At 34.9% G+C, this 20,727-nt stretch overlaps 1 protein-coding gene across 4 annotated transcripts in view; it reads right to left on the bottom strand.

Moving 5' to 3' along the window:
- Window positions 1-1,602: 1,602 nt before the first annotated feature.
- The window catches only part of Strn3 (striatin 3), a 72,830-nt gene continuing 53,705 nt past the window's right edge, over window positions 1,603-20,727 (bottom strand). For 2 of the 4 annotated variants that reach the window (XM_050138833.1, XM_050138834.1), the window contains 9 exons: window positions 19,541-19,681; window positions 15,422-15,555; window positions 13,723-13,898; window positions 13,517-13,564; window positions 13,137-13,258; window positions 8,970-9,137; window positions 6,805-7,053; window positions 2,248-2,334; window positions 1,603-2,168 (listed from right to left, as the gene is read on the bottom strand). In XM_050138833.1, the coding sequence (XP_049994790.1) occupies window positions 1,999-2,168; window positions 2,248-2,334; window positions 6,805-7,053; window positions 8,970-9,137; window positions 13,137-13,258; window positions 13,517-13,564; window positions 13,723-13,898; window positions 15,422-15,555; window positions 19,541-19,681 (1,295 nt within the window). In that variant the 3' untranslated portion in view covers window positions 1,603-1,998. The remainder of the gene's footprint in view (window positions 2,169-2,247; window positions 2,335-6,804; window positions 7,054-8,969; window positions 9,138-13,136; window positions 13,259-13,516; window positions 13,565-13,722; window positions 13,899-15,421; window positions 15,556-19,540; window positions 19,682-20,727) is intronic. The other 2 variants (XM_050138835.1, XM_050138836.1) reach the window with 1 other exon arrangement.

Here is a 20,727-nt window from a genome sequence, read left to right as displayed (position 1 = left end):
TGCCTAATTCTATTCCATTTGCAATTTCTTCTAAGAAAGGGGGTTAGTATCTTGAAGCTCTTTCTGTCAAATAGCTAACTTTTAACTTTATAAGGACAACTATTTACTAAGCAAATGCAGTTTATTCTTTGTGTACATTTTTGTGGAAACAGCTAAGTTAAGTAAGACAACACAATTTACTAGTAAGTAAAACTCGGCTTTTTGTTTTGTTTTTAAATAATAGGTTATCTAAGCAGTTTCTTTAAATTGTGTATCTGAAACTTAGTGGATGAGGATGACACTGGAGGCCTTCATCTCTTTTAATAGCACAACAGCTTCCCCAAGTGGTACAAAATAGAAAAATAGTGTTTGTGTTATAACCTTACTAGGACATCAGTAACTACTAGGAATATAAAAAGAACAGCATAAAATGAAGGACTAAGAAATTACCTTCATTTCCTACTTCAATTGTGGAGAGTATTGTACTTTACTATTCAACACGAAATGATGCGGCCAACAGCAACATACAGGTACACAATTCAATATTTATTATATGCATTTTATATACATTATTTCTCAACAGCTGTACGTTTGCTTTGTGGTACAATCTTAAAAATTTGCTGATTCATAGTCTGTAAAACAAAAACCTTACAAAACTCATCAAAACTCGCAAACTGATCAGAAAAGGTTTTTGGAAGACTAGAAAAAAATACTTTATTGTCTTAATCATGCATTACACAAAGAAAATCTTTAGTTACACCATAAAATTAAGCACATCTAAAAAAAAATGAAACAGGGAAAACTAGTCCAATCCCAGCAGACTTCTGTATCCTGATTCAACTTTTTAAAGTATCCTATATGTAATAGCAATAAAATATTCTCCAAATTTTTTTTTAAACTAGATCGTTTTGGTTTTGGATTCATGGTAAATCAAGACAGTATCTTAGGGAGAAACACCTTGGTTTGTACATTAACTATAAAATATTCCATTTTTAGTCTATTTTAGACTGTTCAAAGAGCTCCAAAATAGATACACAGGTTCCCTTAGCACATTAAAAAAAGGATATAAAGACCAACAAAAAGTGAAATAAATAATAGGCCATTAGCAAGATGGATAATCCTTGATAAATAAACTTGTAAATACAGTAAGATGTACAAAATATCACATAGTGATAGATGTCAAGATTAGTTTTTAAAGAGTTCATTTGGAGTACTAAACTCCNGCTGGGATTAAAGGCGTCTGCCACCACCGCCTGGCCGGCCTTGAACTCACAGAGATCTGCCTGCCTCTCTGGATATTATGGGCCTGAAGGCAGAGTGTATCTCGGACTCAGCCCTGGGGCCCGAGTCATAAAAGGGGGAAAGAAAGTGGTTATAGGTGGCAGGTTAGTGAGATCTCTGTGTTTTAGGGCTGTATAATGCAGAAAAACATCAATATGATCTTGATCACTGTTGTGACAGGCTAAATATATAAAAAGACTTATAAAAACTAGAATTTTATCCAAACATTTTGTGCAACTAATGCTAAAATATTTTAAGTTAAATTTTCTTTTCTTTTTTCTTTTTTCTTTTTTTAAAGCAAAATAAGTTTAAAAGGGAATCTGTTGCATTCAACCAATAAACGTAAGATCACTAAGAGATGAAAAGCTACTCTTGGAGTTTGCTTCCCCACAAGAGCACCACATTCCTAACCCTAAGGCAGCACACAGAGTCCAACAAAAACACCTTTATTTTTTTGTAAGATCAGACTCCACATTGGCTTAAACACCTTTAAAAAAAAAATTACGCTCAGTTCATATCCAGTATACAGCACAGATACTGGAGTCCTTTTTCTTTCTGTCCCACAAATACAGTTAATTACAGTTAAACTAGTAAGCCTGACATGAAGATGTGATTCCCAACAATTATGTCTGCCCAGCAGCTTTACCCAGCAGAGCACATGTAGTGTCGTATCAGTGACTTTCTTGATGGCAGTGATGCAGACAGACCCCCTTTCTGACCAGTCAAATTTATGTTGGTTCACACAAATACTTTGGCAAGAGCATCAGCTCCTGCACTGGCGATATATGCCTTTGATGGGTGGAAAGCAACATCATAAATTGATTCATCCAATTTCTTCCTATGAGCTGTTATTTCTTGTACACATGTCTTACTGTCCAAATTCCATAATCTAATGGAGCAGTCATGGCCTGTAAGAGACAAATAAAGCTGTTACTGAGTAACAATTCTTTTATAAAGTTTGAGGGTTGTACAGAAGTTCAAACTTACTTCCAGACATCAAATAGATGCCATTAGGATCTACTGCTAAACTTGTAACAGCATCCAGATGAGCTACCATTGAATGGATCATTTTACCTATAAAACAAAACAAAGATTAATGTTGAGAGGCAGAAGTTGAAAAACACCATCAACATAAAACAATCACCATACAAGTACTTTCCGTTTTGGAAAAATATTCAGTTTTATAAAGATTAGTATTTTAACCATTTGGGAGTACACAATTCACAGTGGGCAACCACCAATATCTAGATCACATCCTCATCACTGAAAAAGAACACCTTGTTCCCAGTATGCAACAGTTCCTAGCAACAATGATATACTCTTCCAAGAGACTGGCCTATTCTGGATGCGTTATACTAAATAGATTCTGAATATGTGGCTTTTCTGTTTGACTTCTTTCACTAACATTTTTTAAGATGTATTTGCTACACTAATAGTCTGAAGAAAATGTTTAATATTGCTAATTTTTTGAGACTTGAAAATCTTGCCTCACCCACCTTTTTTTTTTATTTTTAATTTATGCGAATGTACATGTGTCTGCCTGTGTGCCAAGGGAGTCAGAAAGGTGCCAGCTCCTGAAGCTGGAGTTTCAGGCAGTTAGAACTGCCTGAGATGGGCACTGCGACTTGAACTCAGGTCCTCTATAAGAACAATATATACTCTTGGACACGGATCCATTTCTCCAAAACTTAAGTTTTCTAGAAATAGTAAAAACTGCTGGGGATGGAGCATCTTTTCAGAGATTTCCTCCATCTGTGGACCTGTCTACAAGTTGTGCAGAGAGCTCCACCCCTCACCCATGTTGAGGTAGGCTTTTCCCTACTGCAGCTGATGTTTTCTGATCCATTACTGCTCCTGCAAGTATCCTCACTCATACTTTGTTAAGTAAACCCCAAGAAGACCTTTCTGGCTCATCCAGTTGGACTTAAGTACAATGACAAATAATGATTTTGGTCTGTCCTAGATTTCTGGGGTGAATGGTATGTACTGTATTACCATAAAGTCTGCCATGCAATAAAGATTCACTTATTTTTTAATTGTGTGTGTCTACAGTTTAATTTTTTAAGATTAACTTCATGTGCATGAATATTTTGCCTGCAAATGTCAGAAGAGGGCATCGGAAACCCTGGAACTGGAGCTGCAGGCAGTCGTAAGGCACGTGCTGATGGAGTCAAACTGGGGTCCTTCGCAGGAGAAACAAGTGCTCTTAACCTCTGGGCCAACTCACCAAGTTGAAATTTAAAACAAACTTCAATAAAAAGCTGTGCTCTGATAACATGATGAAGGAAAAGCAATTATAACTTGATTCGTTCTGGAGTCGAGTGGGATCATCAGGTAGGCATTTGCTACCAAGCATAACCACCGGAATTTGAGTCCAGGAAGGAAAACTAACTTCTGCAAGTTGTCCCCTGACTTCCACATGCATCTGCCCATATATACAAATACATGTTCGAACAAACAAAAAAAACAAACAGATTAGACCGGAAAATGCACTCCTTTAATCCCAGAACTACAAAGGGAGAGGCATGTGGATCTCTGTGTGTTTGGGGCTGTCCTGATCTACACAGTGTGGTCCAGCCTGGGCTACGTAGAGAAATGCTACCTTAAAAAAAAAAAAAAAAAAACCAAAAAGGAAATAAAAATAACCAATACTGATACTTTATAAAAATCAATTCCCATTTAATCAGCACCATTAGAATGTTGATTTACAGAAAGTCCTGTAAATTTAAGTTATAAAATTTAAGTTATGATCATCTGCCATAGTGTTGGCCCTGTATGACATTTTATACAGGGATATAAAGAGACCTACTCTCCTTACTTACCCTGAGCCACAACTGTTGAACTGAATGTAAAACTAGAAAAGAGGAACCGTTTTTTTGGCACTACTAAACAGTTACAACTTGAAGATAAAAGGAGATGGAGATGCTTCTGTTGATTTCAAGCCACAGCTGTTTCTCATTATCACTAATGTTATTAACAATTAATTTTAGGACCTGCTAATACCTCAGCAACATAAAATTTACTTGACATAGTACTTTAATATAAATTTTTTACTAATTCTTTGAGTTTTATGTAATATTTTGCTTAATCAAATTCATTCTGCACTCCTTTTATCCAATCCTCTAATCTCATGTCTCTTTTCTCTTATTTTGAGATTATAACATAATCCCATCATTTTTGACCCTTTCCTCTCCAAATCCTGTGTGATCTTAATGAGAGTGGCTCCCATAGGCCCATATATTTGAATGCATACTTGCAGCTTCTCTCATTTAACCAACCATTAAAGTGGGTGGATTCCTAACTAAGGATGTAGTTCAGTAGTAGAATATCTGCCCTATAATGTCAAAGGCCTGGATTCATTTTTTAGCATACGCCCCTTCCCTAACAACAAAATAAAAGATGACAAATTACATCTTCCATAACTGAGAAAATGCAGTACTGTACAACTAGAGAGTTATTAAAAGTGCAAATGAGGTCGTGTGCTGGCTCAGGGATCAAGAGCACCTATGCTCTTGTAGAGAACAACTCAGGTTTGGTCTCCAGTACCACCATGACAGTTTCAGAGGATCTGACAGCCTCTCTGACCTCTGAAGGCAAAATACCCACACACAAAAATTGAAAGTGCAAATGAATTAACCCACATTATGGCTGAAAACCATTCGTAACACCAGTTGCAGGGGATCTAATAATGGCCTTCTCTGACTTCCTTGGGCACCAAGCATACACATGATACCCATATGTATGTGCAAGCAAACACTCATACAAATAAGGCATTTTTTTTTTTTAACAAGACAGGGTTTCTCTGTAGCTTTGGAGCCTGTCCTGGAACTAGCTCTGGTAGACCAGGCTGGCCTTGAACTCAAAGATACCCGCCTGCATTGCTGGTGGGAATGCAAGCTGGTACAACCCCTTTGGATGTCAGTGTGGCGATTTCTCAGAAAATTAGGAAACAAACCTTCCTCAAGACCCAGTCAGTAATACCACTTTTAGGTATATATCCAAAGGATGCTCAATTGTGCCACAAGGACATGTGCTCAACTATGTTCATAGCAGCTTTGTTTGTCATAGCCAGAACCTGGAAACAACCTAAATGCCCCTCGATTGAAGAATGGATAAAAAAAAAAATGTAGTACATTTACACAATGGAGTACTACACAGCAGAAAAAATAACGACAGCTGGGGCTGAAGAGATGGCTCAGCAGTTAAGAGCACGGACTGCTCTTCCAGAGGTCCTGAGTTCAATTCCCAGCAACCACATGGTGGCTCACAACCATCTGTAATGAGATCTGGTGCCCTCTTCTGGCATGTGGGCATACATGGAGGCAGAATGTTGTATACATAATAAATAAATAAATTAATTAAAAAAAATGACAGCTTGAATTTTGCAGGAAAATGGATGGGACTAGAAAACATTATTTTGAGTGAGGTAACCCAGCCAGACACAGAAAGACAATTATCATATGTACTCACTCATAGGTGGTTTTTAAACATAAAGCAAAGAACGCCATCCTACAAACCAGAATCCCAGTGAACTTAGACAACAATGAGGACACTAAGACTTACATAGATCTAATCTACATGGGAAGTAGAAGGTAGAAAAAGACAAGATCTCCCGAGTAAATTGGGGACATGAGGACCTTGGGGGAGGGTTGAAGGGGAGAGCAGAAGAGGCAGGGACGGGAGCAGAGAAAAATGTAGAGCTCAATAAATATCAAGAAAAAAAAGGTGCGCACCTCCCCCCCCCCTCTATATACACACACATATCTATGATTCAGCAGAAGGTATACCATAAAGATGACAGCAAATAGTACCCACCACAACATCATTTGAGTCACTAAGAAACAGTTTGTTTTCCTGAGACAGGGTTTCTCTGTGTAGCTTTGAAGCCTGTCCTGCAACTTGATCTATAGAAGAAGATGACCTTGAACTCAGAGATCCACCTGCCTCTGCCTCTAGAATGCTGGAATTAAAGCTGTGTACCAACATGACTGGTTGAGAAACAATTTTAAGAACATACTCAAGGGGCTGGGGAGATGGCTCAGAGGTGAAGAGCACTGGCTACTCTTCCAGAGGTCCTGAGTTCAATTCTCAGCACCCACATGGCAGTTCACAGCCATCTATAATTCGATCTGGTTCCCTCTTCTGGCATGCAGGAAGAACACTGTATATACATAATAAACAAATCTTAAAAAAAAAAAAGCTCAAAATACCAAGTAAGTGATATATTTTGCTATCTTAAAACAACATAAAAAATATTCAAACGGAAGAATTTTTATCAAATGAAAATGGAAGAAATAGTATTAGACAAAATATTATGTATAATCAAAAATAAAACTTGCACACTGTAAAATAATATACTAAACAAAGCAAAAAATGAGTTACAGTTTCTTAGCAGCAGGAATGCAGATCTGTGGTGAGGTAATGAAGTACCTTGTGCAAATTCCCAACACCTCAAAACAGTTTACCCTGATGACTTCATAAAACAAAAGGCAATGTGCATTATTTAACAGAACAGTAAGTACTTTCAATCACCCGAAGCCTTACCCGTTTTATTGTCAAAAAACTTGATGTGTCTATCTTCATGAGCAGTTATTGTAACAGGAAGTGTGGGATGACTTACTACTCTGTTAATGTGATTGCTAGATTGTAAACCAGAATCTACCTGTGAGGAAAGCATCACCAATGACTGTGATGTTTCTAAATCATAAATTACTGCACTACCAGTGTTGAAAGAGGTTACCATATGAGCCGGATCACAGCCAATAAAGTCAACTGATGTAGGTATTCCACGTTCTGTAAGGAGCCCAAAATAGATTCATATGTATTTATCTGTACACATACACACAAAATTTTGAAATTATATCAATAATGAAAGAGAAAGCAATATGTTAAGGTGGTAAGCAATAATTCTCAGTTATTTAAAAACTTTTTACTTATACTATTCTATTTGACATTAAAAAATATAAAAGTAGAGACATATACAAATTATTCGTCTAACATGGCGTAACCCCTATTTTGCTATATACTTTCTCTTAAGGTAATGAAAAAAACCTATTCATTTAAACTATTTGCCAATTTTCTTAGGAAAAATGGAAACAAAAAACAATGAGATAAACAAAAACACCAAAACAAACTGAAACCTGGAATTCTCCTGTATCATTCTCCTGGAAGACTCTTGACAAATATTAAGTTTTGCCAAAGAGTTAATACAAGCCAAAATCTGGGTCTATTAAAATGGAGCACACCTTTAATTCCAGCACTACAAAGGTAGAGACAGAAGGATCTGTGTGCATTTCATGCCAGCAAAGGCCACTCAGTGAGACCCTCTCTAAAAAATAAAATAAATAAAAAATAATAATAATAAAGTAAATTCTTGGACTATGAAATGCACTGGCATAACAGTATCCCAAAGCGGAACATGCATTAAATTCAAATAGCAAGTAAGTAAATCTGGAGTCCAGTAATTACAAGTCTGGATGAAGCAAGAAGTATCTAATTTTTACTTCTTAAGGTCTGGGTATTTGAAATATCATAGAATCCCAAAATACAAAAAAGATAAAATTAAACATATTATACTCACCTAAGATGTCTTAAAACAATATATATTTAAGTTCAAATCAAAATTCTGATGAAAAAAGTAATTTGAAAAACTCAGACTATAAGACTGACAGTATTGTAAAGACATATACAAGCATCTTCCAAAAGTAAAGCTGAGTAAATCTTCCTATAATAAAAAATTTCCAGGCTGGCAAGATGGCTCAGCAGGTAAGGATGCCTGCAGTCAAGCCTGACTGACAATCTGAGTTTGTTCCCCAAGACTCAGAGTAGGACAGAGTAGATTGCCTCAAGTTGTCCTCTACTCTCCACATAAAATAAATACAAAAATATTCTATTTGTTTAAAATGATTTTGAAATCATGAAAGCAATCCCATTTGTGCTTCTCATTAAGGGTGTCCCACCCTGCACACACACACCTATGTTCTCAGCCACGGCACACAAAGTGTTTAGGCAGGTGTACTCAAGACTATATCCCATCAGTCCGTAAGGGTGGCTGTCCTTGTCTCCTATGGCCCCTGTAAGTAGTACCATTTGTCTACCTTACTGTTAGATGCAAGTATGCTTATTTTTTAAAAATAAAACATGATCTGAAAAAGGCCAAAACGCACTGAGCTTCGCTGACATATGCCAAGCACTCGCAGTAAAACAGGACTAAGTAAAATGATGGCAAGTTTTATAAAATTCTTTATCATTTCTCTTTGGATCAATAAACAATTGCTTTATCTTTTTTATTTTCTAGTTTTTTTTTTTAAACAAATGTTCTTTTCAGGAAAGCAAGATGCACAGCAGGCAGAGGAGGCCCTTTTCACTAGTTCCACACCTACAAACCACATGGTAGAGAGAACAGACTCCTTCCAGTAGTACTCTATCCTTGCCCGCCTATACACACATACATGTACAAAATACCGTGTGTCTTTTTGTAAAGACTCTTTGGGCATAGCAATTAAGAATGCTTGCTACTCAGACTTCTCTCCCCAGCACCTGTCAGGTATCTCACACTGCCTGTTTAACTCCAAAGGATCCTACAATCCTGCCTTTATGAGCACCTGCAATCATGTGCACATACATGAGAAACATAAAGAAGTGATAAAGCTAAAAAAAAAAAAAAAACAACAACAACAACTGCTCTTGAAGAGGCAAATTTTACTTACCCTTGTCTCCATTGTAAGTGCAAATACATGGCAGTTTTTCTTGGGGATTCCATAACCTTACAGTGCCATCTGCTGAACAAGACAGTAACTGATTTTTTATGCCACTATAGGCAAGACCCCAGACTGCATCTGTATGAGCAACTAAAGTGCCAGCTAGAACATTTGACTCTGTGAAGAAACAAACAAAACAAAACATTACTTGGAAGAAGTCTGGCGAATAGGTAACTATAAATAAATAAATAAATAAATAAATAAATAAATAAATAAATAAATAGGAATGTATGTAAAGCCAGGCATGACGGTGAATGCCTTTTTTCCCAGCACCTGGGAAGCAGATCTATGTGTTTTGTAGGCCAGCTTGGTCTACATAAAGTCCAAGGCCAATCAGGACTAGATAGTAAGACCTTGTCTCAAAAGGCAAAACAAAACATAAAAACCACAAGATGACAAACCAAAGCACAAACAGTGACTATTTCTAAGTACTGAATTATGGGTGATTGTTATCACTTATTCCAACAATACTAACACTAATACTAACACATTCACAATTTCTACAAAGTACAAAAAAAAAAAATCAGCCATAATTGAGCTACAATTTACAGACCTGCACTACTCACTTAAATGGCACAGCAATGGTGTGTTCAGAACTCTCACTGTACTGACTTTCAGGATATTTTAATTTTTACTTAATTAATTATCTGTTTATTTATTTAGTTTTTGAAAAGGCACTTCTCTGTGTAACCCTGTCTGTACTGGAACCTGCTCTGTAGATCAGAGATCCCCTGCCTCTGCCTCTGCCTTCCGAGTGCTGGGATGAAGGGTGTGCGCCACTTTCCGGATACTTAATTACTTGTTAGCCACCTTCCTTTCCACTTTTCTTTAGTTTTCTAAAGTTCTAGGTGACCACAGATCCAGTGGGCTTGTGTAAACAAAGCTATTTTCTGAACACATTGTATGAACAGAATCTACAGAGTGGGATCTTCTGTGTTAAAGTTTCTAGAGTACTACTTCCTTTCTTTTTATTGCCTAGTAACATTCCAGTTTGGTGCTAGCACATCTTATTTGACCATTTATCAACTGATGGGAGATCTGAGAGCTAAATGAGTATCATATTAAGTCATCCTCTATTTCCACTTAACTCTTCCTATTTATCACCATCTCCTTCAGCCTCACAGTTCCCAACTTTCCTTTATTGTGAATGACTATGACATACACAATACAAAGAAAACACAGCATTCAAAAGGGACCCCTCTTGCATCCTGTACCCAACTTCAACCAATGTCAAAAACCATCTTCTTGCTTCCATGGCACTCACCACAAGGAGCCCAGTAACAGACTCCCAGACATTGTCTCTAACCTCCACAGGTGCACCGCATGGCACACATGGATAATACATACATACACAGATGTGCACATACAAATACAAATAAAATAAATTTAAACCCTATTTGTTTCCAGATACAAGTAAAAAGTTGTCCTTCCTATTAAGGACAAACCTACCAGGTGCATTCTAAAACTCAGCCAAACTTACTTTCTTATCTATATACACTTTCACTAGACAAATTCTTTGCCGTTGAATCATTAGTATTCACAAATTAAAATTTAATTTTAAAAAAGAAGTATGCAGGCAGACTCTTTGAACCTCAACAATAAAAACATTATCCCTACCACCACCTTCTGAAAAACTGTTGAAAACTAAACTATCTTTTACCACCATGTGGTCGTCAAATCACTCCATTACCACACCTCATGCTAAAATCAGCAGTGACCACAATTCTACCAAACCCAGTAATTGTTTTTCTTTGATAATACAAAGCATTTATTCTTTCTGGTTTCAATATTGCTTTTCATTCATAAAATCTGACTTGAAATGTTAAGGTGGTTCTCTCGGAGGTCAATACTCAAGCATCTAACCTCCAGCTAGCTGTCAAAAATCTCCGTGAGCTGTTTCTTTCTCAAAATGATTTTCTTCTTTAGGTATTCATCCATTAATCCATTCTCAATGTCCTCCTTCCTCTAGATAATGTCAGGTTTAGTGACGACTTAAGTCTCAGGTTATCATCTCTTGATTGATATTCATTCATATGCACCCATATCTTAATAGTCTCTCTCATTCATAGTCATTCTCTCTTGTACTCTATCCCTGTTTCAGTGAGTGTTACTATCTACACAGTCATCAGCAGACAAAGTCAGAGCTCTAGACTGGTGATGAAAATGTTCTGAAATTACAACATGGCAATATCCGCACAATCCTGAGCACACAGTAAAAACTAACAAATTAATACCTTATAACAACCAATTTTAGCTGCCTTGGGAAGGAAGGCAGGCAGATCTCTGTGAGTCTGAGGCCAGATTGGTATACAGAGTGAGTTACAGTCCAATGCAATTATACCAATAAAACTTCCTTTTCAAACACAATTAAACCAAGAATAACACAACCTATCAATAAATCACTATATATTACTGTATTTAACAAATATATGTTAAGCCCATTTCTTTAAAAAATATTTATATTACATGTATGAGTGTTTTGTATATATGTATTTATGTATGCTTCATGTGGGCTGGTACCCATGGAGGTCCTAAAAGGGCCCCCTAGAAGATAGGTTATGGATGGTTGTGATTCATTAAGTGGGTGCTAGACATTGAGCCCCGGTCTTTGGCAAGAACAGCAAGTACATTTAATTCCCAAGCTATCCCTGCAACACTAAGCCTACTTCTTAACCATTCTTATCTTGGCAATGCCACCTCTTGTTTCCTAGGTAACTCCTAATTTTTACCTTTGACTGCAGCTGCCATCAATCCCTTTCAAGTCTCTTTGGACTTAGAACTTTTTATAACTTGACTTTCAACCTTTAGCTTGAATGCCATTGTTAAAGACAGACAGCACTCCTGACCTCTCATCTAAAGATGTTCTAGATGACTCTTGTACAGAGAACTATATTTCATTGTCATTTAGAAAATATATTCATCATAAACCCTCCCTCCCCTAATCCCTTGCTTTTTTCACATCCATCTTATTTCTCTGAACGAAGTACTTGCCATTATGCCTTACATTACAGAATGTGGGCACTAAGCATGTGTTAGCCAACAATAACAAAGAGCTCAAACATTTGTTTTTTTTTATAGTCATTATAAACAATGCCTATTTAATGTATTTGAACATGTAAAAATTTAAGTTTTTAATCAAGTTTCTCAAAGTGTCATTTATTTTAAAAAATGAGTATTTTGCTTTTCATTTTGAAATTAAAAAATTTTGGTCCTCCATGAAGATGTAATGAATTATACCTTGACCATTCTATCCCTATTGTTTCTGTTGTCTTTCACTTAAGGATTATACATACTGTCTCTTAAGTTTAAAAATGTGTTACTTCAATAACTTTCCCCTCTTCTTTTTGTTAACTGAAATTAATATTTAATAAATGTTTTAGATACAATAAAGCACTAATTCAAACAATAAAATATTCATAGCATGATTAGTTTTCTTCAAAAAAAAAATATTTATTTTTATGTGCATTAGTATATATGTGTGCATATATATTACATGTATATTTGTGTGAGGGTGGCAGATCGCCTGGAACTGGAGTTATAGTTTTGAGTTGCCATGTAGATGTTGGGAATTGAGTCTCTTAACCCCTGAGCTATTTCTCCAACACCAATATCTATCTTTTTAAATAAACTTTCTAGCAAGTACAATAAACAAATTATATGTCTGAACAACTCGGTAATAACATTTGAACTATAGAATTCTGTCAGCTCTTGTTGATGGGGGGGTTTCTGTCCCACCAGGTCCCATAGCAGTTTAGTCCCAAATAAACACAGAGGTTCTACATTAATCATAAACGGGTTGGCCGAGTATCTCAGGCTTCTTATTAACTCTTATAACTTATATTCACCCATAATTCTTGTCTGTATTAGCCACATGGCCTGGAACCTTTTTTGGCGAGGCAGTCACATCTTGCTTGCTCTGTGTCTGGCTTCCTCTCTGTCTGGTTGAAGACTGTAGACTGAAACTTCCCTCTTCCCAAAATACTTGTTGCCCCGCCTCTACTTCCTGCCTGATACTGGCCAATCAGCATTTATTTAAAATACAAGTGACAGGGTACAGACCATTGTCCCATAGAAAGCTCTATTCACTAAAAAGACCCATTGTGCCTCTTTACTTACCATATGTATCATAGGGATCCACATTAGGACTAGGCATATTCCACCACTGAATGGTTGCATCAATACCACCACTAAAACACTGTTCTCCATTAGAACTAATAGCTAATGAAAGAACAGGGCCACTATTACAGAAAGAGAGAGGGAAAATTACTTATAAATTCTAAGAAACTCAAACCCTTACCCCCTTCATCTATTCATTTATGTGGTATCTAAACAAAACATACAACTGAAAAGTACTAATAGGTCATATTTAAATATAATTAATCAAATTCAACTAATATGTCTTCTCTAACATCAAGTATTGAGTAAATTAGGTTGAGAGTACTAACTATAAACAGTAATTAAAGTTGCTCATTAAGTACTATTTCAAAAAAACTTACATGTGACCCCTAAATGTGTAGATAGGCTCTACGTCTAAAGAGGCACTCCTAAAAGAGGGAGAAAAAGAACAGGGGAAGAGAACACATTAAATCATCATGAATCACTGGTTGATACTGCAGATGTACTAAAGACACAGGATAATAAAGAAGAATTATCCATATGAACAAAATTAGAAGGAAAAAGCAATCAATATTAAAATACTTGCTTTTTGGCAGGAACTGTCTTTTGCAAATTCCAAAGTTTCAGGGTGTGGTCCTCAGAGGCAGTAACCAGCACAGGTTCTACAGGATGAAAAGCTAATGCTCTGACTCCATCAAAATGACTACGTAGTGTATACTTGGGGTTCCAAGTCTTTCGAAAGGCATCTTTATTGGCCGGCAACTAAAATAAAAAAAGTGTACTATTTACAGGTAAAAGTAATAAACTGGTAAGCACGTGGACTTTTTCTGTTTTCTTTTTGGTGTGTTTAAAACATATAAAACTGTCTCATTAAAATATCCAGGGGCTATTTTAATGACCTTAAAATTCACAACAAGTCAATCTTTATATAAGAATTCAGAAAAATAATTTTGTTAAATTTTCAAATACCCAGGTCAAAGAATTCCTTGATCTGTTTTCATCTAGCCATCAAATAAATAAATGAATGAATGAATAAATTCTACCACTCCTATCAAAGTCAGGTGAGAACAGGAAACTGCCACTGCCATAAGGATTTACAAGAAAGCAAAACAGGGATATAAAAATTACCAGCTATTCAAGGGTACAGTGAACACAATAGTTTCCATTTAGGAAATTGACAAGTATGTGAATAATTCCAAGGCAGAAAGTTAAGGGACTTAAGTTTTAAAACAATGAACTAAAATTAAAATCTCTTTATGACTATTTTCCTAAATCTTTCTTTTCTTAATTTCCTTGAAAGATTGAGTTTTGTGTCGCGCTTGCTGTCCTCGAACTCACTAAGTACCGTGAATTTCCAATCCTTCTGGCCTGTCTCCCAAATGCTAAGATTACAGGCATGAGCTGCCCTGTCAATATTATGTAGTGTTGGGGATCAAACCCAGGGCTTTGGGCATCCTAGGTGAGCACTTTTCCTAATTTTTGATATTAATAAAGCTTAATATTTCCCTTTTACTTCTACATCAGTAAAGATACACCAGTTCTAAAGCAGCTAAAAGTTTACCAATTTAGTTGCAAATATGCTTTAAAATTATTAGTAAGAATAATCCACCCCACCAAGGCAGTTATCTTTAAAAAAAAAACATCCTACCTTAAGTCTAATTTTTAAAATGTTTTTGCTGAAAATTTTGCTGAAAAAACTAAGGTAAAATGCAAAAATATCTAAAATATAGTTAACTCTCTAATGAGTGTTTATGCTTGGAAAATATTTAATCAATGCTAGTCTAATACTAACACAATTCTTCCCATCTCCTTTTTCTAGCCCTCAAGAGAAGCTAAACATTCAGGAAATGATACAAACTAACTTGGTTGTGACTGACAAAAAAGAGCTTTCAAAAAAACAAAACATGGCTTTCAAGATTAATCCTGATGGAAAAACCTAATTTCTCTAGTGTCTATTTGTTAGCATAAAATATGGCTTCAACTCAGTAAATAAGTTAACTACTCAAGATGTATTTATCAATGAGCAAATTAAGTATTAAAAACCAGTATTTTAAGGTAATAACCCTAAACTCCTACCTAATCCACCAAAATTACTAAGAAAGATTTAAACACCACAAAGAAAAAATTTTAAAGCAAAATTACACGTTATTTCAAATCAACACATCTGCACACTTAAACTTATCTTTTCCATGCACCTTGACATTAATTCTCTGTTATAAATGATTCCAAAGAATAAGGAGCCTTCTATTAAATCATTAAAAAATTAAAAATAAAACTGCACTTACATCATAACTATAGTCTGCATCATTTGTTACCGTCAAGTCTGCAAGGTCTCCAAGGCCCAGTACACTTAACAAAACATCATCAGAACCCATAATAAATGACTTGCCTCCTCCAGATGGAAACGTTATTGGTTCAGCTATAAAGAACAAAACCGCTTCTTAAATGCTGAAAAATCATACAGTACAATACAATATTGTGGGGAATTTAAGCACGAAACAGTCACAAAATTCAGCAATATTATGAATTCTACTTCCCACTTCCACACACAAAAAGAAAATCCTACTACTGAGTAGAAATAAATATGCTAAAACAACAAGGTAATGATTATCTTCCAGACTGAATAAACACTGCACATCAACCCAGAGTGGAGGCAGAACATAAACATTTTGTCTATTTAGATCCCTTACTACCTCTGTAAATTTTAACGGGACAATTTTTGATTAAATCATCAGATTTCAGTCACTTATAGGGAACAGATGTCTACCAACCCCAAAGTAGATTTATTTAAAGTGCATAAGTTACTATGAAGTCCCTTTGCTTTCTAAAGAAGTGAAGGAGCACTTGGATATGATACTTCCAGACACTCTGAGACACAGCCTTTCAATTAGTACCAAGATGATCTAGTAAAGATAGTAGTTGATGATAGTATCCTAAAAGAAATGCCTTCCAATTTTAAAACTTCCCTATGGCTTCATTTTAATGCCCTCTTTTATATATTATGATGTTGCTAAAGTTAAAAACTAATTTACGTTAACTTCAGACTTTAGGTTTCCAATCAGATGGCTGAGTGAGTATCAATAAAAACTGAAAGGATCGTATCACTTCACTGAGCTGCCTCGCCTGTGTCTCGTGCGTACAGCTTTCTACACTGACAAGGCAGTTGGAATGAAAGTGCAATCATTTGAATAACTAAACTAGATAGGTTAAAGTGTAAGCAACCATCCAAGATAATTTTAAGCATGTGCTTTGCAATCAAAATAGTAGCATTAAGATGGCAAAAAGGAAACACTAATTACAAAAGAACCTAAATATTTAAAATTATGAACTAATTTTTAAAAATTATTAAAAAACTCAGGCTAATAAATTATGGAAAATTCTTACGAAATGGCATGTATTTAATACACTACAGGAAACAGGCATACTGGAATACACTAATACTGATTCACTAATAATACTGAAAATAACTCATACAATTGATATATACTATTACCAAAGTAAAATTCATTTTTAATTTAGAATTTTATTTTATTCCGTGTAATTTGATTCAAGTGATCCCTTAAACAAAGGTGTAATTCAGCAACTACTCTAATTTAAAAACCCTTCATAAAATATATACAATGTGTATGTGAGCTGGTAAGTATACCACACATTAAAAAATGATTACAAGTTACTATGATTACCAAGCCATCATTCAATGGTTGTACTTGAATCTGAACAATACATAGTTCTGATCGCTATCAATGTTAGTACATAGTTACTGATAATGCAAAAAGCAGCTAAGAACTATAAGATTAATAGTTTAAAAATCACAAGAAAGTCAGCAAGTAAATTTTACTTTATAATTTTTACCAGTCTAAAAATTTAAGTTCATAATTTGTTTTTAAACAATTTAAGATAAAATTCTACAATTCCTTCCAGTAGCAATTATACAAATAATTATTAACACAAATTTAAAAGTCCAATAAAATAGCTTTACCATCACCAATCAACTCATTTCGTTACAAATACTTTTTGTGGGATTATTTCTGATCAACCATTAACCAACTTCCAGGAATAAAAAGAGAAGTGGCCCATTCTCTTTTTCTGGCTTATTTTTCAAAAAATACTATACTCATTTCTAAAGTTAATCACAGAAGCTATATCTATGTGCCTTTTTCTCTATAGAAACACATGTGTTTACATCTAGCAAGCTATATTACTTTTAATATTTATTCACGTATGTATATACGCAAAATCTTTTAAGCTATTATTTCTGCTTTCCCTATCACCCATCACTGGAGCATACAGTAATCACAGTAAATCTTTAATTTTTTGCTCTTATATCTCTGCTGGAAGAATTAATATATATTTTGCATATTATTTTAAGTTAATAAAAATTACCCACAGCAATAACACAGCATAAAAATATAATCAACAATTTAAAATAAAATTATTAAATGAGTTTTTAAATAGGGTCTTTCTATATAGACCTGACCATCCTGGAACTTGCTATGTAGACCAGGATAGCTTCTAACTCACAAAGATCCTCCTGCCTCTACCTCCCAAGTGCTAGAACCAACGGCATAAACTTTATCTTAATGACAGAAATTTTTATTAGCAGAATTGTCTTTTGTGAGAATCTTAGAGCCTATAAAATAGTATTTTTTTTAAGATGGTCCTTTTTAAAAGTCCTGTAATAAATTCTTTTGATAGACAGCGTGAACAAGGAAACTTTGTAGCATCAACTCTTCCTTTTTCTTCCAGTGTGCCTCTGCATGTGTTTTGCAGGGCTGTACCCAGGTCCTGGCACATGGTTAGACAAGTACTGTGATGCTGAGATACAACCCGGGCCCTTTCTTACAACTTTATCAAACCTAAACAACATAGTGGCCAATGACTGATTCTAATCATGCCAGTGTAAATATGAAATATAATCTTGTCTGTAGTAGCAACAGTTTTTAAAAGTTAGGACACTAGAAAACAAGTATTTGTTCTTTATAAATGAAAATGTGACACAAAATGTTTTTTCCAAAAGCACCAAAATGAAAATTGTCATAAAAATAAACCAGATTGCAATTTTCCAATCTCTAAATGACAAATTTTAGGAAGAGCCCCTCTTTTAAAATGTAATGAAGTTCAAGGTGCCCATTCACCTTCTCACACAACTATGAAAGCGACTAGTGACTTACTTTCTTTAAAAACAAAAAACACAGTCATAACACTTGACAAACACACAGAGAAAGCTCCAAATCACCTTTTATGTAGAATCAACCTATGGGCTTTCCCCCTAAAATGGTGTGAAACATTAAAAAGGGTTCGTATAACTAATTTGACTTTGCTTTAAACTGCAAATTTTACAGTCTAAAATGTTAGTAAACTGTACTACAATACTTGGGAAAAGAAGATCCCAAAGACAAAAATAAAAATATTAGAGCTGGTATCTCTAGTTTAGAAAATAGTAAAAGTAAAAAGCTCAGTGAACATAGAAAATGAATACAGAAAAAAAATCATTATTTTTTGTATTAGTTTTATTGAGAGATCTTTTAAAATCTTTCCTTAAAATTTAATATGAATTAAAGAAAAAAGGTAAGAAGTCATAAATTGAGGAAAAATTGTTCAGTTTTACTGTAAAGAAAATATCTAGTAAGAAATTAGAACAAACTGTATATAAAAATTTGAGATGGGCACACAAATCCCTTTATAGAGCAAGAAGTGTAAGCATAAATAAAATAAATCTAAGTAAAATTGTTAATGTTATCACATATACATCATATTAAAGTAATTTGGTTTAAAAACTGAGGTTATTTAGAAGTATATCTTCACCCAGAATTATAAATTAGTCAATTAAATCCATGTATTTTTATGTAAAATCAGTTTCAAAATACTTTAGTATTTTCACTTTCTATGTACTTCTGGTTTAGACGGATTTTAGAAAACTTATTACTAGGCCATGAATCCTAGACACAAAGTTACAGAATGATGTTCCTTATTCTAGAATGATTAACGGTTACATTTATTTTTAGGAATAATATGTAAGATCCCCAACACACTGTCTAGCACTTCTATTAAGTGGTGGTTATTAACAGTTGTTACATTTAAACCACACTACTAAGAATTAGCTTCCCCTCACCTATATTATTTAAAGTTTAGTTTTAGAAATTGTTCTTTTCCTAATACTAGATTTTTAAGCTATAATTAGATTTAAGGAAGGCACAATGAACTGACCTACAATGGAAACAGCTACATCTAACATGAAAACAAAAACAAATATAAAGAACTGGAAGCCATATTTCATCCCTGAGCTTGCCCAAGGCCTCTAATGATCATGTGGGATGATATTTAGCATTTTACACAATGGCATATTTGTATATGGAGTTAAGGAACTCAGCAATACAAACAAACATGATAGCTAAATGCTGTACCTTCCTCTGCTCTTGCACCTTCATGATCAGTCATTCTAGGAGAGGCTGACCTAGACTGATTAATGACTCCTGAAGGGATGTGGGGCAGCTCATCATCTCCCAGATCAGCGATCATGTCGCAGAGTTTTGTCCTGTTGACCCCTGTAAATTAACGTCAGCAGTAGAGGTGCACTTAATAACTACCGCTTGACTGCTGGCAGCCTTAGTAAAGCAATTTACTAACAAAACAGACTAATAAAAACTCCAAGTTATTAGAGCTATCATTTTATATACCATTTTCCAAAATACTCTGAAAACTTTTAATTATGTTGAAGAGTCACTATTTTGTGGCTCTTTGTGGAACACTGGATAGAACATAAACACTGTATTTGAAACATATTGTAGAGGAGGAGAAAGAAGGAAAACTTTTATTATTCAACTTGGAATCTATAAACTCAGCCACAGAAAAATGCTATAACAACAATGGAAATTATTGGTATTTAAAACTAATGTTTATTAGTGCATAAAACAAAACATGGGCCTTTCAAATTAACTGTTCTTAAAAAGTCAAAGAAATACATACAAAATGACTTTTATAAGGGTGCAACAAACAATTAACTTTCCCTGCTGTTTTTTGGATATTTTCCCATCATATTAATAAAAATTTGTCACTGACAATTCAACCCAATTTGTTAAATTTGTTTCTTAGAATTGTTTACCTCAAAACTTCCCTTTTCCAAATTTGGAAATGGAGTTCTCCAGAAGTTTTTTTAAATATCTTGTAATGACAGACGTCAGCACTGTCATAGGCCTTAAATTTAAAGTTTAATTTCAACTACTGCCCAGATAATTCAGACAAAAGTCAGAGCCCAAAAGCTTCAGCAGCTATTCTTTAACTATAAATTTAGAAATAGCAGAATTAGTTATTTTGAGCCATATAGTATGAAAGCCTTTGTTTAAGTAAGTCAGGTGACATGCCGGGCTGTGGTGGCAGACACCTTTGACCCCAGTACTCTGGAGACAGAGGAAGGCGGATCTCTATGAGTTCCAGGTCAGCCTGGTCTACAAACTGAGTTCCAGAATAGTCAGTATTGTTACACAGAGAAACCCTGTCTCAAGAAATAAAACAAAACGTCAGAAAATCAATTTAGAAAAAAAAGCATTTTAAATAATCAGCATAAGATAAAAGCAATTAGAATATATCCAAG

Source organism: Alexandromys fortis, unplaced genomic scaffold (genome assembly GCF_014885135.2).
Source record: "Alexandromys fortis isolate MF-2015 unplaced genomic scaffold, M_Fortis_MF-2015_v1.1 scaffold_35, whole genome shotgun sequence".
NCBI classification, from domain to species: domain Eukaryota; kingdom Metazoa; phylum Chordata; class Mammalia; order Rodentia; family Cricetidae; genus Alexandromys; species Alexandromys fortis.
The sequence above is the reverse complement of the archived record's forward strand: the minus strand, read 5'-3'. Positions and strand labels throughout refer to the sequence as shown.